The sequence below is a fragment of the Sinohyriopsis cumingii genome, chromosome 12 (genome assembly GCF_028554795.1).
Source record: "Sinohyriopsis cumingii isolate HCF-2022 chromosome 12, ASM2855479v2, whole genome shotgun sequence".
Taxonomy (NCBI): Eukaryota; Metazoa; Mollusca; class Bivalvia; order Unionida; family Unionidae; genus Sinohyriopsis; species Sinohyriopsis cumingii.
Genome location: NC_142972.1, coordinates 124,832,100 through 124,857,125, shown reverse-complemented (window position 1 = coordinate 124,857,125; position 25,026 = coordinate 124,832,100). Strand labels below are relative to the sequence as shown.

Here is a 25,026-nt window from a genome sequence, read left to right as displayed (position 1 = left end):
TTTTCTGGCGTATCTTGTAACATAAGTGCCAAAAAGACCGGTTTTCTGTAAGAATGCTTTAAATATGAGCTTCCTTGTTTGCCCAAGAATGTGCAAAGGTAACACAAAGGTACAACAAATTACTAACGTTTTTCCACTTCAGTCCTGTCATTGTTAATGTACCCAGCTTTAATTGATGCCGGTTTCGCTTCTCAACGTCATTTGCGGAGCAGTTAGTAGTTAAGTGGGCCACTTTACCGTCAATGGGAATTAGCATTACAAGACCCCTTGGGCAACTCTAGCGTCAAGGGAAATTTAACATGGAGAAAAATCGTGGGCAACTCTAGGGACAATGGGAATTTAACATAGAGTTTGGGTCTGTCTAGGGACAAGGGAAATTAACATGGGGAATAGAGTTTGGGCTTTTGGGATTTTTTTTTTTTTTTTTTTAAAAAGTTTTTTTAAATTTAAATTTAAATTTAAATTTAAAAAAAGGGGTAGGCAATGGAAAGGCTATCTCTTTTCGAGAAATATGGCTGGCCCTGAAAAGGGCCTTTGGGTTTATGTTAATGTATTCATTAACATAAATGGTACCGCATTGGTCTTCTTCTTGTCCTTAGGCTACGTCTCACTGTTGGTCCGTAAATCAGCACTCTTTTCAGGCATCCTTGTCTTTCTACGTAGATCCTACGTATCCACAGGCTGGTGTTTGTCCTGTGGGCAACGGCCCAGTTGGATCGGACATACATGGGTATGTCCGTCCGGAACATCATGGAAGACACAAGCGTAGAAGATTGCACATCGGTCCACATCTTGAAGCGACGAGAACAGGTGAATCAATGCAGTGAACTGTGCTTATTTATAGGTAGAGGCAGGATTGAAAAGAATTGAGTTCATTCACCAATCCAAACACGCGTTACAAAATTCAGTCAGCCCACATCCAATCGGAAGAGAGTAGTCTGTGACGTCAGTTGGTCTATATAGATTCGCTAGCGCTTGTGTGCAGTCAATCTATGCGACAGTGATTCAACATGACGGAAACTCAGAAAACGATCCATTGGGGTGCACCAGCAGGGGAGACTGCCCAAGGGAACCCGGACTTACTTTCAGAAGAGGTACATTGGGATTTTGTGGATTTTCTTACCTCGCAAGAATTTGTTCCGGAACCTTCGTTACCTTCTTCATTACCGCAAGTGGAGAATTTTAGACAGAGACAGAAAGAAGAATTGGAGAAATTTATGCAACGACAAAAGGAAGCGGAACAAGCTTTTCTCCTACAGCAACAGCAACAGCAACAAGAAGAGGTAAGAAAAAAACAACAGCAACAACAGCAAGAAGAAGTAGCAGCAAAGAAACAAGAGGGTGAAAATCAAACGGCTACGGTACTGTTGGACATTTTAGCGGAGTTAAGAAGTCTGAAACAAATGTATCAGACTTCTTTATCACGACCGAAGAGAATACGACCTTCCCGAGCTAAACACGCCAACCCTGTGACTAAGCCTGTCCTACCACCCTTAGTGATTTCAACCCAATCATCAGAAGTAGGCCTTGGCCGTGGCAAAGGCTTAAGGCAGTTAAAGTTGATTGGTTAAACTCACTCCTACACCATAAAGAAAAAGGCCCTTTTCAGGGCCAGCCATATTTCTCGATAAGAAATACAATTTCAATTTGCCAATAACTCAAAAATAAACCCACCCATTTTACCCTTATAGTACGTGTCTGTGTATGAGTGCGTGAGTGTAGCTTCTTATTTTAAAATCAAAACTCAAAGACACTTACCTTATATCATTCATGTATTCTTTTATCCATTTTTTTACAATCCAATTCACAATTCACCACAGAACAGTTTAAAAAGTTCGTACACTTCTTCTTTTTCATTATTTAGTCTCTCTGTTTTTTGAATTTCTTCGCCGTTTTTTCCTCATTTTCTTCCCTTCTTCTTTTCTTCTCCTGTTTCTTTGCCTCTTTTAAATAGAATTGTCTTCTTTCTTCCTCTTCTTCCTCTGAAGAATCCCTCTCTTCTTCCGAAGAATCCCTCTCTTCTTTTGAAGAATCCTTCTTTTCTTCTGACTCCTCTTGTTTCTTTTTTGGACAATCTGGAGACCAATGTCCTTTTTCTTTACAATAATAACAGGTATCTTGACTTTTGTCTTTTTTAGCCCCTGTTTTTGTTCTTTTTTGACGGTCTGGACACTCTGAAGACCAATGCCCTTTCGTCTGACACATATAGCAAGTATCTTGACTTTTATCTCGAAAGGAAGGAGAGTAGTCTGTCGGCTGGTCTGAAGAGAATTTTCTAATGACCCCTCGCAAAGCTCTGACGAAACGTTCCATCTGGGTAGTCTCTTCCATCGTTGTGCTCAGCTTGAGAGTGAAATGAATAGTGAAAGGACAAGACACACACCCTTTTTATATACGCTGGTTTGCCAAGACTATAAATTAGTCTATGGTGTTTAAACTTGAGTCATTTGACGTTTTGCACTCAAGATGAAACGATCCCATTCATTCGAGAAGAAAGAAGAAGAAGAAAGTAAGAGGCAGAAACGTGATCTATCGCCTCGTACCAGGGCTGAAATCTTGGCACAAATTCATGCCAGTGATTTTGAAGAGGACATGAGTGAACCAGAATCCGAACCCTCTAAACCAAGTTAACCACCCTTAGTCAACCCTGAAAAGTACTATTCCATTCGAGAGACGGAAAAGCGCTCCTCTAGAAAATTTAGAACCACGGCTTACACCTACACGGTGAAGTTTAAAGATTTCAAGGCCGACGTACCCTTGGAGAAAGCAGAAGGGTTTATCACCGAGATGTGGGATTCTTTGCTCACCGCACTCAAGCGACAATGTCAAGCCAAAGAAGACGATCGCTTGACACTATCCATAGATCACGACGGTTTGAAATCCCCTGTTTGGATCGAGTTTAGCAGACCCGCAGAACTGACCCCTTCCAAAGTCATGGACAAGATACAACACGTACAACAATCTAATGACCAGTTTGACATCACCGATGGTAAAGCCACACTGAAAAGGGCCCACGTCTCTCCTCCTCAAGGGACAGGACGCAAAAAGATGTTATTGGTGGACGACCTTCGCAACACCAAAAAGAGTCTCGTACGAATTAACAACCCTCAAGACCAGATGTGTTTAGCCAGGGCCATCGTGGTGGGACGAACCTATGCCAACAAGAACGACACGGTATAATGGAAAAGAACCTGGAACACTATTCAACAATCCGAGCGAGCCAAACAACGAAATGAAGCAGAACTCCTGTTGCAACAAGCTGGCCTGTCCAAAGACACACCCTGTGGCATTCCTGAGATGCAAAAATTGCAAGATGCCCTAGCTCCACGCTACACGTTGAAAGTGCACCCTCAAGAAATGCGCGGGTCTCTGTTGTTTCGACGGCAAGACTTTAAGGACGGAAAATACATTCACCTTTATCATCACGATGACCATTTCGATACCATTACCAGTATCACCGGATTCCTGGGATACAGATGTTACTGTGAGAAATGTGACTATGGTTATAAAAATCGAGAGCAACACAAGCATTGTGGATGGAAATGCCCAGGATGTTTGGCCTCTCCACCCTGTCTGAGCGAAGAACCAGTGCCTTGTTCGACTTGTCTGCGCACGTTTGTCAGCCCTACCTGTTACCAACAACATTTGAAAACACAAGGTTCACAGAAGAAATGTGCTTGTCAACTCCAGAGAGTGTGCCCTACGTGTAGACAAGGCATACGTACCAACAATGCCAAGGCACACGTATGTCGAGGAAAGAAAAAATGTCACATTTGTCACCACATCGTGGACTTGGAACACCAATGCTACGTGCAAAAATACCAACCCCCACCAGAGAAAGAGGACGGTCACAAGAAGAAAGGCAATTTCATCTTTTTCGATTTCGAATGCATGCAAGAGACTGGCATTCACATTCCTAATTTCTGCGTGGCTCATCGAGCGTGCGAGAAGTGCATTCAAGAACCTATCTTCAGTCATTGCCCTCACTGCAGCAAGATTCCTGGAGGGGGTGAAAAAATCTTTCGGGGACCAAACACGTTAGCCGATTTTGCCCAATGGGTCTTAGACCCCATCGACAAGACATGGAGCCAAGAGGACATCGAACGTTATGGAGATTGTCATCGTCATGCCACGGTGATGGCTCACAATTTCTCCGGATACGATGGACAGTTTCTTTTGAGGTACTATACGGAACATGGCACCGAACGTCCTAAAGTGATTTTGAACGGAGCCAAAATCATTTTCATGCAAGTGGGACAAGTACAGTTTAAAGATTCGATGAGTTACTTGGTGATGCCTTTGAGCCGAATGCCTAAAACGTTTGGAATGACAGAAATGGCTAAAGGGTACTTTCCACACTTTTTCAATACGGAAGCTAATCAACATGCTGTTCTACCCCATTTGCCTGAGGCTCACTATTACGACCCCGACAACATGCGTACCGAACAACGAGAAGCTTTCTACGCTTGGCACCAAGCTCACGCCTCGGACCCTTTCGACTTTCAGGAAGAAATGTTAAGGTATTGTCGTTCCGACGTGGACATTTTACGGCGTTGCTGAGGAAAATTTCGAGAACTGTTCATGCAACACGGAGGGGTCGATCCTTTGAAAGAAGCTTGCACCATTGCCAAAGCGTGTTCCTTAGTGTACCGCCAACGATTCATGCCTGAAAACACCGTGGCTGTCATCAGTCCTCAAACGACCCACTATGTCAAGCGTCAATACTCGGTCAAAGCCCTACGTTGGTTACATTACTTGTGCGACAAGGAAGACAAATGGATTCAGCATGCCCGCAACGGAGGAGGCGAAAAGACCATCGGAACGTATTCGGTAGATGGCTGGGACTTAGAAAACCCCAAGATCGTGTACGAGTTTAACGGTTGCTTATTTCACGGATGTCCCGTCTGTTAAACTGACCGTGACACTAAAAATCAGTTTTTGCAACGAACCATGGAAGACTTGTACCAGGACACTTGTCAGCGACGCCTAAAGTTAGAAGAGGAAGGATACCAAGTGGTGGAAATGTGGGAACACGAGTACGATCACCGTTTGAAAACCGATCCCGAGTTTAAACGCCTCGTGGAAAGTTACCAGTTCATGGACCCGCTGAACCCGAGGGATAGTTTGTACGGAGGAAGGACCAATGCCACCTGTTTGCTGTACCAAGCCGACGAAGAGAAAGGAGAAGAAATCAAATACTTGGACGTGTGTTCGCTGTATCCCTACGTGTGCAAATATTGTCGCTTTCCTGTAGGGCACCCGCAATTGTTCACGGAACACATCGACCTGAAAAACATTCGACAATACGAAGGCTTGATCAAGTGTAAAGTTTTGCCTCCCACGAACCTATACCATCCCGTCTTACCTCACCATTGTCAAGGCAAACTGATGTTTCCCTTGTGCCGTACTTGTGCCGAAACGTGCAACCAGGACCAACCTTGCCATCACAGCCAGGAAGAACGGACCTTGACGGGAACCTGGGTCAGCGTGGAATTGTTCAAAGCTCTGGACATGGGATACCAACTGTTAGAAGTGTACGAAATTTGCCACTTTCCCAAGACACAACAGTACCACAAGGGTGACCCTACTCAGAAAGGCATTTTCGCCGACTACGTGGATGCCTTTTTGAAACTGAAACAAGAAGCCAGCGGCTATCCTTCCTGGTGTCACACTCCCGAAGACCAAATACAATTCAAAGAGAAATACTGGGCACAAGAAGGCATCTCTTTAGACCACATCGAAAAAAGCGAAGGCAGGCGATCGTTTGCCAAAGTGATGTTAAATTGCTTGTGGGGTAAAATGGCACAACGACCGTGTTTACCCAAGACGGAATATTTGACAGAACCTTCCCGCTACTTCCAGATGATTCACGACAAAACCAAATACATGAAACACGTGGACGTCGTTCGAGAGGATTTGATCTTGGTCAATTACGAAGAAGATCTGGACTTTGTACAAGACGACCCTTTTGGAAATGTCATCATTGCGGCTTACGTGACAGCTCATGCTCGTTTAAAATTGTACGAAGCTTTAGAACTGTTAGAAGAACGCGTCCTGTACTTTGACACGGACAGTTGCATTTACATCCATCACCCGATTCAACAGCACCCTGACATCGAAGGAGACCGTTTAGGAGCCTGGACAGACGAGCATCCCGACGACAAGATTCTAAGTTTCGTCAGTGGTGGTCCCAAAAATTACGGCTACGAATATCGGGACAAACAAGGAGAAGTGCACACGACGTGCAAAGTGAAACGACTGACTCTGAATCATCGTACCAGTCGAGTGGTCAACTTTGGGATATTGAAAGAAGCCTTGCAATCGGGAGAGGATGGAAACTTTAAAGTGACCACTTATCAACCGAGCAAGATTGTACGTTTACCCACTCACCACATCGTCAGTCGGCCCCTGGAAAAAATCTATCAAATCGTGTACCAGAAGCGAGTGAGACTTTCCAATCACTTTACGTTGCCGTACGGTCACATCGATATTGGTCAGCATATAAAAAGGGACAACGTCCAAGACCAATAGTTCATTGTTCATTGAAGTAACTTACCATGTCGTTGACGAAGAAGAAACCAGATTGGTTAGGAGTCAAATGTTGGACATCACCGAGACCAGGGTTTTGAGGCTTGGACACAAGAGTTGGCCCAGTATGCACCAGAGTTATTCAAGGAAAAAAGTTACTTTTCAACCTGTGTTAGTGACGGTGCCAGAAGAACCCGACACCCAGGACAGGACTGTCGTGGACAGGCCTGAAAGACCCTTTCGGGAGGACACTTGTGTGACCTTACCCCCTACTATAGAACTGGTTAGAACTTTACCCAAAACATGTGGTTGTTGTACAGACACTTGTTTTTTATTCCACGTTCATGTGCCTTTTATTCTTGTACTTAAGCCTTTGGCTTTTATGTATTTTTGTCTTTCGTATTCATGTTTGAAAAAAACATTCAATAAACGTGTTCTGAAAAAGTATATAAACTCTTGTCTTGTTTGTTTTTTCGTGTCACAAGTGACATTCCTCACACCATGGCTACCTCTACTGTCTCTGCTCCCTCTTCCTCTACTCTCAAAGTCATCGACGAACACTTAGATCGTGCCAGTTGGGAGGCTTTGTATCTTCGCCATCCCTTTAACATGCTCATTGCTGGACCTAGCGGTTCTGGCAAAACCGAATTCGTCAAACGTTTGATCGAACATAAACATCATTTGATCGATCGACCCCCTCAACGGATCGTGTGGTGTTACAAAGAGTGGCAATCGGCGTACAGCCTCTTGCGAGAAAGTCAAGGCGATTCCATCGTGTTTGTGGAAGGCATTCCTAAAGAAGACGACGGCATCGTCTCTGACTCCCGTCAAACCCATTTGGTCATTTTCGACGACATGTTAGGAGAAGACGAAGAAGAAATTAAACTGTGGTTCACGCGCAAAGGGCATGACCGTAATGCCAGTGTCGTTTACATCACCCAAAATTTGTTTCAACAAAGTAAAGCCCATCGCACCATCAGTCTCAATGCGCATTACGTGGTCTTGTTTAAAAGCCCTCGAGATAAATCGCAAGTGCAAGTCTTAGCCAAACAGTTAGGAACGCCTTGGCTGACTAAGGCGTACGACGATGCCACTCAAACGCCACACGCCTATTTACTCGTCGATTTGAAACCTACGACTCCTGAGGATTTGCGATTTCGTACCCACTTGTTTCACCACTAGTGCCAAGACGGAGGGCCTGTCCTGTACACGTCTCCGTCCTCGACTTCATTTCACTCCCCATAAAAAAATCTATAAAAACCTCAGACCCTTTTTCGTCTGTCTCACACAGTGCGAACATGACGTCCCTTCAGTCGCATCTTCCCGTCAAATTGATTCGTGCCTTGTATGGCATCAGTCGAGAAAAAAATCCACAAACACGAGCTCGTGTCTTAGAAGCTAGTCTCAAAGCAGTCTTACGATGGTTCACGGTGACGGCACGTCAATTACTCCAAGGAATTATTCAGATTCCTCATCAAACCAAACGCTTTTTTGATCGAAACAAAGTCGCTTTGGTCCAACTGGCCGATGCCCGCATCGACACTCAAACCAAAAAACAAATCATTTTGAAACCTGGAGGGAGCGGTACTCTAGGAGGGGTCATCATTCGCTCACTCTTAAGATGGGATCCTAATGCCCTAAAAGTTATACTCAAGACAAAAGTCCAACGAAGCCCCAAGAAGAAAAAGACCAGGTCCCCAAGGAGAACTTCTCCAGTGGCAGGACCCTCCTCTGACCAGACACCACCACCACCCCGGAAAAAGAAAAGAAGCCCCCAGAAAAAGAAAAGTCCACAGAAAACTAGTCGCAAGAGAGGCACTTCGGCCAGGACGCAACCTTACACTCGCAAACCACGACCTGCCACGGCGGTGACTGCGTCTCCGGCAGCTTCACGTTTGTCCACTTCTCCGTTAATGACACCCAGAACTGAAGAGTACTTGGAGACGTTGATCACACCAAGAACTTCTCCGTTGATGACCCCCAAAAGAACTTCCTCAGTGGCAGGACCTTCCAATTTAGTGGCAGTGGCTGCTGCTCACAAAGTACCTTCTCCCAAAATCAAAGTTCAAGAAAGATCGGGCATGTTACAAAGTTTACTGGATTTGTCCAAGCAAGAACTGGCTCGATTTAGTCCGTTACGTACCCCTGCACGACGTGTCATGCCTGTCCTCAAACTAATACGACGTAAAGACAATCAGTGGCGACGCGTTCCAGTATAAAAAAGGCCTGTGACCAAGTCGGGTATCAGTGTATTTTGGTGCTCCTGAAGACTCAAAGATGTCACCCTCCAGAAAACCCCAAGGAAAGAAAAGGAAAGGACTGCCACCACGTTTAGCCAAACATGGGGACATGTTATCTGTCCTGTCCAAAGCTTCTCCACCCCTACGAAAAAAACTCATTCAAACGGCCTCCAAAGAGGTCATCGATACCGTGTGCGAATGTTGTTTGAACGTTTTGAAAGGCACGATCCCTTTGTCCAAACACCAGAAACAATGCTTAGGCAAACATCGTCACGTTCTTCGCCAAATGGTTCAAAAGAAAATTCCCATTCGTCAAAAAAAGATGTTAGTGCAACGTGGAGGTATTTTACCTCTCTTGTTAGGCCCCATACTGAAAGGAGTCTTGGGAACCATGTTGGGAGGACTGGTGGGAGCAAGATAAAAAGGCCTCGGAAGTTCCAAGATCTCAGAATCGACCCCTGACAACCCCATGGAAGGACGAAAACTAGCTTTAGTGCCTTACAAACGATGGATGGAATACCATCGGTGGCAAGAACAACACACCCCGCATTTACCTCCCAATCCGCATTTGAGCGAGATGTCCCAGTTACAACACGAATTGCAGTCCTTGATGGATCGCCAAGATTTGTCCGAAACAGAAAAATCGCAAAAGTACGGTCAACTCTTGCAACGACTGCAACTCTTTCACCAGAAAGCTTTAGACGAAACAGCTCTACCCACTCTGAAAGATTTTAAGACCTTGATGAAAAGTCCAGCACCATCACCAGTACCAGTACCAGTACCACCAGTACCCGTGACCAAGACAGAAAAAGGAGAAGAAGAGGAAGGGTTTCAAACTCCACCAGAAAAAGTACGCAAGTTAACAACACCACCTACCTCCAGAATTGGATGGATTAAAAAGATGATGGCCACCCCTTCTTCCTCACAAGAGAAAAAGAAAGTGAAGACAGAAGTGAAGACAGAAGTGAAACAAGAACCGATATCCCCCGCTCAGACATCCTTCTCCTCTTCGACACCTATTGCTGGCCGCACACGCAAAGCATTGCAATCCAAGAAAATACCCCAAGAGAAAAAGAGTAGCATCCTAAAAGAGTAGGTGTCTTATTAACACACCAACCAACACAAAAAAATGGAAAAAGTCCTAGCCAGCATTTACTACGATCCCTCCCATCCTGCAGGTTACGCAGGAGTTCAAAAATTGTATCGTGCTGCCAAAACTCGACTGAAAAGTCTGTTTACCTCAAGTGCAACGATGGTTACAAGAACAAGCTACCTACACTTTACACAAACCCATTCGACGCAAGTTTGCCAGAAGTCGCACCCGAGTGGAAGGCATCGATCATCAATGGCAAGCCGATTTAGCCGATGTCTCTCATTTGGCCATCTACAATCGTGGCTACAAATATTTGTTTTGTGTCATCGACGTCTTCTCCAAATTTGCCTGGGTCGTGCCCTTGACTTCGAAATCGAGCAGCGAGTTAGTGCGAGCCCTGCAACGGGTGTTGAAACAAAGCGGTCGTCACCCTCTTCGATGGCAAACGGACAAAGGCACCGAATTTCTGAACCAAGCTTTCCAAAAAGAATTAAAGAAACGTGACATTCATTTTTTTACCACCGAGAATCCAGAAACCAAAGCCAGCATCGTGGAACGTTTTCAACGCACTTTGAAAGAACGCATGTGGAAATATTTTACGCATCACCACACTCTGAAGTACATCGACATCTTACCGCACCTGGTGCAAGCGTACAACCAATCTTACCATCGAAGCATCGGACGTGCCCCGCAAGACGTGACTCCCGACAACGAAGTGTTGGTGTTTGAGCGCCTGTTTGGTACGTCCCCGACGAGGGCTGTCCCCAAGAAAAGTGGAATGTTGGCCGTAGGAGATTGGGTGCGCATTGGCAAAACCAAACGCACTTTCGACAAAGGTTACTTACCTATCTGGACGACCGAATTGTTTCGTGTCACTGGACGAGTGCATGGCCGTCATCCTGCCGTCTATAAATTGGAAGACATGAACGGATAAGTGCTCAAAGGAACGTTTTTTTTTCCCCTAGTTACAACGTGTCACCAAAATAGAAGACGACGTGTACGACATCGAAAGCATTCTCGAACGAAGAACCCGTAAAGTGGGCAAACGACGTGTCGAAGAAGTCAAAGTACGTTGGAAAGGATATCCGCCCAGTTTTGGTTCTTGGATCGACGCTTCGCAAGTCATCGACTATAAAAAGAAGTGACCATCATGCCCTTTCACACAGCAGACGCAGCTACGTCGACCACTCCTCCTTCACCTAGTTCTTCTGTGCAAGATTTACAAAAACAACCCTTGTGGGTGTGGTGTGGAGAACGTGTGCCTAAAACGCAAATCGTCTTTTTCTGCCAAATCTTCGTGGTGTATTGCGTCATCGGGGCAGCCATCGCCAATTTGAGTTTGCAACAAGGAGACAAACAATTGTGGACCATTTTATTGAGCAGTTGCATCGGTTACCTGCTTCCTGATCCCTCCCTGAAATTCACCTCGAACAGGAACCCCGGGAACCTTGTGTCCAGTGCCAGTGACAGTCACCACTTCAATCACAACCAGAACCCCATTTTAGACGGAGACACGCCTCTGACGTCCAGTAACCCCTCGGACAGCCACAGAACTCTGGAATTATGAGTCACCAAAACCAATTTTACTTAACTTTACCCAGTGACAGTTCCATGGAGGTGTTTCCCAAGAACACGTTGTGGTGTTACACGGCCAAATTACCTCAGGCCATCCAGTTAGATCACGAAGCCCATTGGGAAGTGGCTTTAGTAGAAATGATTCACCCGACCCAAGTCCTCAATGTCCTTCCCAATCAAAATTTTTTTGATGTGGAAGTTCATGACAAGCAAATGCAACAGTGGATGGATAGCAATGTCAAATATGACAAGAAAACCCGTACACAAAAGTACACCACCTATCACTTGTTCATTCCCCCAGGCTATTATTTTAGTGGTCAACATTTGGTCAGCACCATAAGCTCCAGGTTTAATGTCGTGTTTCTGAAAGCTTTGGAGCATGTCAACAAAAATGTCACCATGGAGTACCACAAAACAGCTCGTCGCTTCTTGATGAAATTTGAACGGAGTAAAATCCTGTCCATTTTATTTTGTCCTGAATTGTATGACATCTTGGGCGGAGACATGGACATGAGAAAGACCATGATAAAGAAAAACGAATTACCCATCGTTTACGACAACGAGTCTTTTAGCAAGTTATTTCGTGCCCCGGTAGAACTGAACCAAGGACTGAATTTGATGTTCGTGTATTCCGATGTGGTGGAGTACAACGTGGTGGGACACACCTCCGTACCGTTACTGCGTGTCATTCCTTTCAAAGTGGATTCTGCCACGAACACTGACGAGGAAGGTGGAAACACTTACCACGTCCACCGCGAATTTGTCCATCCTCGCTATTTGCCGGTCAGTAAGTCGTATTTGGACACGGTCAACATTGCTATAAAAGGAGATCTGGGACAAAATATTCCATTCACCAAAGGAAAAGTCACGGTGAAACTCCATTTTCGAAAACGGTTCTCTCACGACTCTTAAGTCATGTATCCAGTGTACCGAGGGGTTGCTCGACAGCGAGGACACGGCTTAGGAGATATGTTAAAATCGGCCTTTCGTTCGGTGGCCCCGGTGTTGAAACCGATGGTGACACGCGGATTGCACGCCTTGAAAGATGCGGCACTGACGCAAGGCAAAGAATTTCTCCAAAATGTCATCATCGACAAACAAAACCCTAAAGAAGCCTTCATGAGGGCAGGCAAAAATGTCTTGCTGCAAACGGGCAAAGACATTTTAGGCCAACGAGAAACACCTATAAATCCCCTGCACGCTACCGAGTCAGGCATTCAGCAAGGACAAGGCAGAAAGAGACGACAAAGAAAACACCCTTTCACCAGACTTCAAGCGAGAAAGGCCAAGAAAAGAAGAACCGTTCGAGACTTAGACGTTTTCGATTATTGAGAAAAGAGACAAAAAAATGATGCACCGAGAATCTTGCGCTTGTTCCAAGACGGAACTGGATCTGTTTGCCATGCCCCCCACGATGATGACGATGTAAGAATCCCAGTGGGTGGAATTTCACCCCGTCTCCTCACTGACCGATTCCGCTCCCATCGAGTTTGAAATCAAAGGACAGCCCGAAGATTATATCGATCTGAATAGCAGTTACTTGTACCTGAAAGTCAAAATTCTAGATAAGACTGGAGGTGCTATAGACGATGAAGCAGTAGCTCCCGTCAACAATTTCATGCATTCCTTGTTCAGTGGAGTGGACTTGTATTTGAATAACAAACTGGTCAGTAGCAGCATGGATACTTACCCTTATCGTGCCTACCTGGAAAATCTCTTGACGTACGGAATAGATGCCAAGAACACTCATCTCAATGCCTGTGTGGTATGGGAAGCTGACGAACCTACCAAGTTTGAAATATTGGAAACTGATGAAAAGAAAGACAACAATGATGGATTTGTGGAACGAAGAAAGAGAATCACGGGAGCCGACAAAAGTTTAGAACTGATGGATCGTTTGCATTTGGACATGTGGTTGCAAGAAAAGTATTTGCTGAACGGGGTGGATGTCCGCCTGAGACTGAATCGTAGCAGTGCCGCTTTCCATTTGATGGCTTATAGTGACAGTTACAAAACCAAAATCCTAGAAGCCAGACTCTACGTACGCCGTGTGGAAGTGTTACCTAAAGTGGGAAACGACATCAGTCAGACATTGAGCAGAACGATCGCCAAGTATCCCATACGACGCGTGGAAGTGAAAACCTTCACCATTCCCAAGGGACAGCGATCCATGATCGAAGATCATCTGTTCCAAGGACAGTTACCCAAACGTTTGATCGTTGGTATCGTCGAGAATACAGCCTTCAACGGAGCTGCCGGAAAAAAAATCCTTTCTACTTTCAACACTTTGGCGTGTCCAAAATCGAAGTCAGTCGCGATGGCAAGACCTTGTGTACCCGACCTTTCGAACCTGACTTTAAAAAGAAGAATTACTTGAGATCGTACTTGTCCTTGTACGAAGCCACCGGACAGTTAGGAACCAATACCAGTCACGGTATTACGTACGAGGATTATGCAGGAGGCTACGCTTTGTGGGCTTTCGATTTCACTCCAGACCAAGGCAGCGACGAGGGACTTTTCCACCCTATAAAATCCGGCCAGATTCGTGTGGAAATTCAGTTTAAAGACCGAGACCCTGATGAAACGGTGAACGTCATCCTGTATGCAGAATTCGATAATACCATAGAAATCAACAGTTTGAGAGAAGTCATCCTAGATTACTAGAAACCATGGAAGACTGTTATCCCTCTTTACCTAGTGGAGAAACTTTTAGTGTTGCATTGTTGTTAAAAAATGTTAGAGTTGTTGTTGTTTAGTGGGGTAAGTGATTTTTGAATAAAAAATGTTGTGTTTTGAAAAAATTGTTTGATGTTATATTGTTGGATTATTGTTAAAAATGTTAGAGTTGTTGTTTAGTGTTAAGTGATTTTTGAATAAAAAATGTTGTGTTTTGAAAAAAATGCCTTTGTCTTTTGTTTAGCTATAAGAATGTTGGATTGATGCTCTTTCATTTCTTACTATCCCTCTCATGACACTCACTGAACGTTGCGACTCAAAAACCGTGTGGGGGATGTTTTCCTTCACGTCCGCGCTTTGACTTTAAGAACCGGGTTGTTTCCAGTCTAACCATCCATTGTCGACTCATCCTCCTAAGAAGATGTGCTCCAAACTAGCTAAACTCAACGAAGCCTACGTGAATTTGCATAGGGTCAGACACAGTCTGATACCGAAGCCAGAAGAAATAGAGAATGTGAGAATGTTAAAAATCACTGAAGACCTGATAGAAGAGCTCTTCAGAGAAGAAATGAACAGGGAAAAAGAAGAATGGACAGAGAAGTACAGACTTCAGAGACAGCAGCAACAGCAGCAACAACAACAACAGCAGCAGCAACCTGAAGCTGACAGAGGCTTTGTCGATTGTCGTATCGACACCAAAGAGTTCTTCTTCTCTTTCCGAAGAAGCAGACCTATCGCCAGAAAGTCTATCCTCAGAGGACATCGCATTCTTAGAAACTAAAAAGAATGCCATAGCAAACAAAAAACAGCCCTTTTCAGGGCTACCCAATACTCTAGAAAAGAAATAACAATCGATTTGCCAATGTGTGTAGGTAGAGTAGTGTGAAAATAAACACTAACTCTTTTTTAAAAAAAAATGTGAGGGTATGTGTTTGTGTGTTTGTGTTTGTAAGTGGTTAAGTAAGTTGGTATGGATAGTAGATTAAAATGATGTCTTGTTTTGGTGTTTGAGGTGTAAATTTGGGGTTAGATTGGATTGCTTTGCGTATGTGGATAGTCTATTGAAGTGATTTATAAAAAATTTTAAAATAGTGATGGGTAGCATAAAAAGTGAGTGAGTGTTTCTTTTAGGTCCGCGCGTTGTTGTTTTTTTGGTCATGATGTAGGTAAGATCAATTTTATGTTTTTAGGGGATGTTTTCCTTCACGTCCGCGCTTTCACTATAAATTGAAACTCGTTCGGCAGTCCAGCTACCCTTGTTGATTGATCAACACCAAAAATGAACACGAGACTGGAGAAACTGTTGGAACTTCATGTGCATCTGGAATATGCCAGGCGCATATTAAATGAACTGGCCGCGGAAGCCATTGTGGAGGTGGGAAGGATAAGAGAGGAGGAGGAAAGAAGAAACAAAGAAGAGGAGGAGAGAAGATATAAAGAAGAAGAGGAAAGAAGATACAAAGAGGAGAAGAGAAGATACAAAGAAGAGGAGGAGGAGGAAAAGGAGAGAAGAAGAAGAAATTTCAGAATGCCATAGAGCGAAAATTGGGATTCTGAAGCGACATATCCTGCCTCTGCTCTCTCCCCCAAAAAGATAAAAAGTAACTGGGGGACAAGATGTGTATGTGGCGCTAGGCCTGGAAGGTGCCACCATTAACCAGGTGTCCATGAAGTTCCAAAAAAAAAAACAGCCCTTTTCAGGGCTACCCAATACTCTAGAAAAGAAATAACGATCGATTTGCCAATGTGTGTAGGTAGAGTAGTGTGATTATAAACACTAACTCCTTTTTAAGATAGTGTGAGGGTATGTGTTTGTGTGTTGGTGCTTGTAAGAGCTAAGGTATGTTTGTGTGAATAGTAGATTATGGGTTTCTTTATTGTTTCTTAGCGTAGGTGAAGAGTATAGTTTGGGTTTTGTAAGCGCTCACGTACGATTGTGTGGATATTAATTATGGATTTTGTTTATTGTTTCTTAGCGTATGTGTTTGTGTGTTTGTGTTTGTGTGTTTGTGTTTGTACCCGCTCACGTACGATTGTGTGGATAGTAGATTATGGGTTTGTTTATTGTTTCTTAGCGTATGTGGAGAGTATAGTTTGGGTTTTGTAACCGCTCACGTACGATTGTGTGGATAGTAGCTTATGGATTTGTTTATTGCTTCTTAGCGTATGTGTTTGTGTGTTTGTGTTTGTGTGTTTGTGTTTGTGTGTTTGTGTTTGTACCCGCTCACGTACGATTGTGTGGATAGTAGATTATGGGTTTGTTTATTGTTTCTTAGCGTATGTGGAGAGTATAGTTTGGGTTTTTTTAGCGCTCACGTACGATTGTGTGGATATTAGATTATGGATTTTGTTTATTGTTTCTTAGCGTATGTGTTTGTGTGTTTGTGTTTGTACCCGCTTACGTACGATTGTGTGGATAGTAGATTATGGGTTTGTTTATTGTTTCTTAGCGTATGTGGAGAGTATAGTTTGGGTTTTGTAACCGCTCACGTACGATTGTGTGGATAGTAGATTATGGATTTGTTTATTGTTTCTTAGCGTATGTGTTTGTGTGTTTATGTTTGTGTGTTTGTGTTTGTACCCGCTCACGTACAATTGTGTGGATAGTAGATTATGGGTTTGTTTATTGTTTCTTAGCGTATGTGGAGAGTATAGTTTGGGTTTTGTAATCGCTCACGTACGATTGTGTGGATAGTAGATTATGGATTTGTTTATTGCTTCTTAGCGTATGTGTTTGTGTGTTTGTGTTTGTGTGTTTGTGTTTGTACCCGCTCACGTACGATTGTGTGGATAGTAGATTATGGGTTTGTTTATTGTTTCTTAGCGTATGTGGAGAGTATAGTTTGGGTTTTGTAATCGCTCACGTACGATTGTGTGGATAGTAGATTATGGATTTGTTTATTGCTTCTTAGCGTATGTGTTTGTGTGTTTGTCTTTGTGTGTTTGTGTTTGTACCCGCTCACGTATTATTGTGTGGATAGTAGATTATGGGTTTGTTTATTGTTTCTTAGCGTATGTGGAGAGTATAGTTTGGGTTTTGTAATCGCTCACGTACGATTGTGTGGATAGTAGATTATGGATTTGTTTATTGCTTCTTAGCGTATGTGTTTGTGTGTTTGTCTTTGTGTGTTTGTGTTTGTACCCGCTCACGTATTATTGTGTGGATAGTAGATTATGGGTTTGTTTATTGTTTCTTAGCGTATGTGGAGAGTATAGTTTGGGTTTTGTAAGCGCTCACGTACGATTGTGTGGATATTAGATTATGGATTTTGTTTATTGTTTCTTAGCGTATGTGTTTGTGTGTTTGTGTTTGTGTGTTTGTGTTTGTACCCGCTCACGTACGATTGTGTGGATAGTAGATTATGGGTTTGTTTATTGTTTCTTAGCGTATGTGGAGAGTATAGTTTGGGTTTTGTAATCGCTCACGTACGATTGTGTGGATAGTAGATTATGGATTTGTTTATTGTTTCTTAGCGTATGTGTTTGTGTGTTTGTGTTTGTGTGTTTGTGTTTGTGTGTTTGTGTTTGTATTTCATTATATTATATTAAAACTTGTTTTATTTCATTGTATCATATTAAAACTTGTTTTACATCTACTTGTATCACATTCGATAACACGCGAATCTTTTTCAATTAAGTTAAACTTGTTTTATTTCATTGTATTATATTAGAACTTGTTTATTTCATTATATTGTATTAAACTTGTTTTATTTCATTGTATTATACTAAAACTTGTTTTATTTCATTATATTGTATTAAAACTTGTTTTATTTCATTGTAATATATTTAAACTTGTTTTATTTCATTATATTATATTAAAACTTGTTTTATTTCATTGTATCATATTAAAACTTGTTTTACATCTACTTGTATCACATTCGATAACACGCGAATCTTTTTCAATTAAGTTAAATTTAGGACTGATTAGAATTTCTTTTAAAATTTAGTATTTTCTTACTATCAATAATGTTATTGTTCCCCATCCCACCCCCACCCCCACCCCCCAAAATAGTTCCAGCTAATTATTCCAGATGAATGAAAAAGGAATACAATGAAAACCATTTGCCGACAAAGATATGAAATTTAAACAAATTAAGTAACTTTCGAATCAACCAAGCGAAACTGAAATAAAAGAAGCTTGTAATAATCCTTGAATAACATTACCGAATCCGTGTCTGTAAAACAATTTGTAAACGGGTAATCGTGAGTTTGCAATTCTGACCATCACTGGTCTACGTTGATAATCGTGTATGATCATCTTAACTCGTGTTTCTAATCACTGTGATAACCATCAATGAGTTCATCGATAAGTTCCCGATACACGTCTATGTCCATGATACCGCCTTGAAATAATCGTTGACAAATATCAGCTGCTTCATTAATAATTTCTGGAGAATTATTTCCAGCACGTTTCCCTCCTATGAGATGCACGTCATCAAGAATGTTGCTAGGACATGGAGTAACAAGACCACTTCCGGTTTTTGAAGGTTCTCTAATCAGTTCAGTAGGTACATCGTGAAATTCTTCTGGAGATTGTGGTCGAAAAGGTTGTGATTTTTTTCTGTTGTTCACGTAGTTCAAGTTCTTTTTCTTAAATATTTTTAAGTTCTTTGACAACATCTTCATTCAATTTGTCAATCAGTTCGATATTTTCACATTTAGGTTTAGGTTCAAGTTCTTTATTGACGTCGGCAATTTCAGTACGAAGTTGACCAATACATTCAAGTATTTCTCCATCGACGGGTGGAGGTTGTATGGCAGCTATATCAGTTGGAAGTTCTCTTAAAATCTTTTTTGTTTGTTTAGGTCTTTCTACAATTTTTCCAGTTTGCTCAGCAGTTTGTTTTAATATTAGAAGAATATCCTCCTCAGTAGCCTCTTTTCGACTCTTTCAGTAACTTTTGTAACGGGTTTAAAGAGCTGTTCTGCAATTTATACAAGTTCAACTTGGTATTCTTGACGTTCTTGTAGCTTTTTTCTGACAGAATCTCTCAAGGGAAGATGTTTTTTAATTGCGTCTAGTTGCTCTCGAGCTAATCTAGCTGTATGAGACTCCAACGTTGGGGCGATCATTTGTTATAATTTTATTTAATTAACAGCAGCAGAGAGGGTGCAGCCACGGATATCAGTAGTTAATGGGGGCAATATAGCCTCACGTAGACTTTTATGCTAAAAAAGGGTCCCGGCACTATAGCCTCAAAATTTATAGCCTCACGTAGACTTTGATGTTAAATTTGGTCGTTTGTACTATAGCCTCAAAATTTATAGCCTCACATAGACTTCGATGTTAAATTTGGTCATTTACACTATTGTCTCAAGATTAATAGCCTCACTTAGACTTCCATGATAAAAGAGGTAGTTTTCACTTTGGCGTCAATGGGAATTTAACATGAGAATGTGACCTGGAGACCAATGGGAATTGAACATTGGGTGGTGTTACGGGGTTAATAGGGTCAACACTTTTTATAGGGTGAAATGTATTTGTAGGGACAAAGGGTTGGTAAGGAAAAACATAGACATACAGAAACAAACAAAGACATATCCAAACACACAGAAAATAGGACAGAAATGTTCTATAGAAAGACTCGGAGAGAGAATAGAGACTCGAAAAAGAAATATATATTGCATCGATACAAAACATTTATTCAAGTATATACATGGGATCTCTTGCCTGTGCTTTGGTCTAAGCACTATCCATTTAATTCATTAACATTTCTACATGAAACAAACCGATATACTAGTTATTTAGTTCTTGGTTCTATTAAACTACTTTTTAAAATTGAAGTTTACACCTTTCTAAAAATCACTTCATATACAATTTATTTACATAAAATGTTCATTTATAAGAAAAAGCAAAAAGAAAACAAGTAACAAACAATCAAATCTGACAAAGTTCATGTTTCTCTCTATATCCGTCACACACGTCGTTTCAAATCTGTTCAGCTACCACTTGTGTCCCAGCATAGATGTTTCGCATCACGTAGTCCCTTTCATTCGTAAATCTGCCGTTATGTCCATTTTGCTAGGTACACTTATCGGCATGCAGATCAAGTGCAGTCATCTTCTTCTTCCCATGGAGGTACAACATATGCCATATGAATAGTCACTTTTCCATCGGTGATGTCAAAGTTTTCTCTCATCAACTGCACGCCTTCAATAGACCTCAAAGGTTTGGAGGAAGTTATTTCTGCAGGTGTTAAATCCGAGACATACAGGCGAGTTCATACTGTCGTGATATATAGATAGGCTCAAACGACCTCGATCTTTGACTTGGCAAAGACATTTAAGTTCCTCTAACAGTGAGTCAAGTAGGTTCGTAATGAAACCTGCTACTTCCTCGGCTGGAACGTCAGATGCGAAGTTTTTGAATTTAACCGTGTAGGTGTAAGTTGTCGTTCTAAATTTTCTCAAGGTCGCTGTCTGAGTCTTTTGGATGCACAAATACTCCTTTACGTCTACAGAATCGTTTCCCTTCTTGAACGCACTTTGCTGTGACGGTATAGTGGTGAAAGTGGTCAATGATGTTTGTTCCCTCTCTTTTTTCTTCTAAGTAGAGTTATTCATCTTTCTCGTCGCTTGTCCTCGCAATGAAGTGTAGTTCTTGAAGTCGTCCCTTTTTACACTGGGTGATATCAGCATGTCAATAAGGTAAAGTTTTGTGGTTTGGAATTTTCACTGGTTGCACGTGGTTTGTCATGGTGTTAGTAAATAAACAACTAACATGTGGTACTACATTGGTGATTTGATCGTGATCCATTGAATCACACCCAAGTTTCTCGTTGGACTTGAGTCTTACGTTCGATACTTGCTGTTTGAAGGGATTCAATTGTCTCGATTGACGTTGGTAGTGACAATGAACTATCGGTCTTTGTCCTTTTTATATGCTGACCAATATCGACGTGACCGTACGGCAAAGTTTAGTGGTTGGGAAGCCGCACTCTCTTCTGGTACACGATTTGATATAACTTTTCCAAGGTCGACTGACGATTTGGTGAGTGGGTAAACGTACAATCTTTTTCGGTTGGTAGGTGGTCATTTTAAAGTGACCATCCTCTCCAGACTGCAAGGGTTCTTTCAGGACCCCAAAGTTCACCACTTGATTGGTGCGATAATTGAGAGCCCATCATTTCACTTTACGCTCGGTGTGCACTTCTCCTTGTTTGTCTGGGTCCATGTGACGGCAATTTTTAGGACCGCCACTAGCGATACTGAGAATCTTCTCGTCGGGGTGCTCGTCTGTCCAGGCTAATAAACGGTCTCCTTCGATGTCAGGGTGACGCTGAACCGGGCGTTCGATGTAAATGCAACAGTCCGTGTCAAAGTACAAGACGCGATCTCCTAACAGTTTTAAAGCTTCGTACAAATTTAAGCGAGCATGAGCTGTCCCGTAGGCTGCAATGATGACATATCCAAATTCGTCGGCTTGTACAAAGTCCAGATCTTCTTCGTAATTGACTAAGATCACGAACGACGTCCACATGTTTCTTGTATTTGGTTTTGTCGTGAACCATCTGAAAGTAACGGAATCTTCTGTCTTTGGGATTTTGAAATTTACCTGTCCTCTGTGCCACAACCGTGGATGGAGAATTGGTTCTAGCATTGTTGCCTCCTGTTGTACTTGTTGTAGCTGTGGTGCAGCCATTGCCTGTAAAGGTTCCATCTCCACAGGCTTCACCTGACACACAACTCTCATCATAGAGTTACACCTGATGGCTCTCTTCTTTTCCTCCTCTTCTTTTTTTTCTTCTCTGCTTCTCCTCCTCTTTCATTCTTCCTTCTTCTACTATAGAATCCGCGGCCAGCTCATTCAGTATGCGCCTGGCGTATTCAAGGTGCATCTGAAGTTCCAAAATCTTCGCTAGTCTGCTGTTACTTTTTTAAGTTGTTAAAGAATCAACAGGGGTAGCCAGACTGCCGAGCGTTTTCCAATGTATACTTGAAGCACCTACGTGAAGGAACATGATGATAGCCATAGCAAAACAAGCCACAAAGGCATTTTTTGGTATTCAAATCAATTAACACTAATAATTCCCAATTTTATTTCAACAATAACCATATAATTCAACTAACACATTTTTTAACATTAAACATTCAATTTCACAATAAATATTTTTTTTTCAACTAACACTCTATTTTAGACAGGGCTGACAACGTTGTGAATGAAATTGAGATTTCCACTGTTGTAAGTCATTGGGACATAGATGGACACTACGTTTCCTAGCTAAAGACAAGAGATAAGTATAATGGTCACAAAACCAACGATGTACTTTCACATCGTTTCTTGAAAAAGAATGACGATCAAAATTAGCCACTAAATGTTCTAAAGAATAGCCCAGACTGCGATGATGTAGAAAATACAAACAATATTGTCCACTCACTAATGAACCTGTGCCTTGTTATTTCACATTACTGAATCGTGTGGTCTGAGCATTTCTTCTCATAAAGTTAATGATATCGTCTTCCACACATCCTTCTTGTGGAAAGTACAAGGCTACCCGGTGGGTTCCTGGGTGATGACTGTCGTCCGTGTTGATCACATAAGCTTGATGGTCTTGAGGTTTGCGATGAGGGAGTTCAGCTTTAGCACACACAACAGGATTCCAAGAAGCAGTGTACGAACTGTGGTTCAAAAGGTAATAAAGTTCCCAGGTATCCATTTTTTTCTTGCATTTTTCTTCACAGGTAACGATAAATCACCAATTCGATCCTATCTTTTTGTTGAAAATGCCTGACAAGCAAAAAGGTATTAGCTCCACTTCGGTCCCTTGTCCAAGAGAGTTTTGATGCGACGGATCTCCAGAGGCGTTAATGGAGGACAAGAATATTTAAGCAAGCATTTATTCCACTCATCCAACACCAATTCTTCCGAGATGAGACTCCAAGCTTCGTCCAGATATTCGTCAAATTGTTCTTCTTGACTCAACATCAGACATTTATCGTGTTGAATTTGACTGGGATGATCGTTATAACATCCATAGCACTCTTTCTTGATCAATTCCGTAATATTTTCGGCCAAGTGTTTGGCAAAACAGGAGACTAAATGTGCTTCTTGTTCTGGCCATCTTGACTTCATCATAATGACTTCTTCGTCTTTGTCTTGGGATTCTTATTCCATGGTCTCATCACATTCCATGTCCAAAGTTTCTTCACTTTGTAAAGAGGGATAACAGTCTTCCATAGCTTATTATAGTCTATATGACTTCTCTTAAACTGTTGATTTCTATCGTATTATCGAATTCGGCATACAGGATGACGTCTGCAGGTGGGTGAGCAAACTGAAGTTCCACTCGAGTCTGGCAGGATTTTATAGGGTGGAAATTTCCCTCTTCGCTGCCTTGGTCTGGAGTGAAATCAAAAGCCCACAAAGCATAGCCTCCTGCATAATCCTTGTATGATATGCCGTGACCGGTGTTGGTTCCTAACTGGCCGGTGGCTTTCGAACAGGGACAAATATGATCACAAATAATTCCTGTCACCAAACTTAGGCTCAAAGGGTCGGGAACACAAGGTCTTGCCATCGATTTTGGCTACGTTGTAATGTTGAAACTGGAAAAGTTTTTTCTTCTGGGCTCCGTTGAAGGCTGAATTTTTGACGATACCGATAATCAAACGTTTGGATAACTGTCCTTGGAACAGATGATCTACGATCATGGATCACTGGCCAGCAGGAATAGTGAACGTTTTCACTTCCACACGACGTATCGGATACTTGGAGGTCTTTCTGCTCAAAGTGTGACCGATGTCGTTTCCCATTTTAGGCAACTCTTCCACACGACGCATGTAGAGTCTGGCTGTTTGGATGATGGTTTGTACTCGTTAGCATGGGCCATCAAATGGAAAGCGGCACTGTTACGATTCAAACTTAAGCGGACATTCAGCAAATGCTTTTCTAGTAATCATATGTCCAAATGCAAACGATCCATCAATTCTAAACTACGTCCTTGCAGAATTGTATTTCTACGTGTGTTACACCCAAACTTGTGAACATTGTCATCTTCTGTCAGGGCTGTGTCTTTAAACGTGTTTTCACCCGCTTTTTCAGCTTTCCATACCACGCAAGCATCCAGATGAGTATTCTTGGCTTCTTTTCCGTACGTCAAGAGATTTTCCAGGTATGCTCGATAAGGGTAAGTATCCATGTTGCTGCTGACAAGTTTGTTATTCAAATACAAGTCCACTTCTCTGAACAAGGAATGCATGAAATTGTTGACAGGAGCTACTCTAGCATCGGCTCCTGGATTAGTGTTGTCCGTTTTGATCACTTTGACTTTCAGGTACAAGTAACTGCTGTTCAGATGGATGTAATATTCGGGCTGACCTTTGATATCAAACTCGATGGGAGCTGAATACGTCAAACAGGAGATGGGGTGAAATTCGACCCATTGGGATTCTTGCATCGTCATCATTATGGGTGGCATGGCAAACAGATCCATTTCCGACTTGGAACAGGCGCAAGATTCTCGGTGCATCACTTTTCAGTACCTATTATTTAATAATCAAAAACGTCTCTAGCAGTTCTTCTTTTCTTAGTCTTTAGAAGTTTGAAGTCTTGTGAAGAGGTGTTTTCTTCTTCGTCTATTTCTGCCTTGTCCTTGCTGTAGCCTCAGGGAATTGGGAATGCCTGACTCAGTAGCGTTCTGGGCATTTATAGGTGTTTCTCGTCGACCCAAACTGTCTTTGCCCGTTTGCAGCAAGATATTTTTGCCCGCTCACAAGTAGGCTTTCTTAGGGTTTTGTTTGTCGATGATGACATTTTGGAGAAATTCTTTGCCTTGCGTCAGTGCCGCATCTTTCAAGGCGTGCAATCCTCGTGTAACCATCGGTTTCAACACCGGAGCAACCGAACGAAAGGCTGATTTTAACATATCTCCTAAACCGTGTCCTCGCTGTCGAGCAACGCCTCGGTACACTGGA

General features: G+C 42.4%; 1 protein-coding gene across 1 annotated transcript in view; it reads right to left on the bottom strand.

The window, feature by feature from the left end:
• LOC149787397 (sperm microtubule inner protein 8-like) overlaps positions 1 to 21,805 on the bottom strand; it is a 103,523-nt gene extending 81,718 nt beyond the window's left edge. Inside the window, exon 1 of the mRNA XM_089976097.1 lies at positions 21,668 to 21,805. Within this exon, the coding sequence (XP_089832223.1) occupies positions 21,668 to 21,805 (138 nt within the window). The remainder of the gene's footprint in view (positions 1 to 21,667) is intronic.
• Positions 21,806 to 25,026: the final 3,221 nt, after the last annotated feature.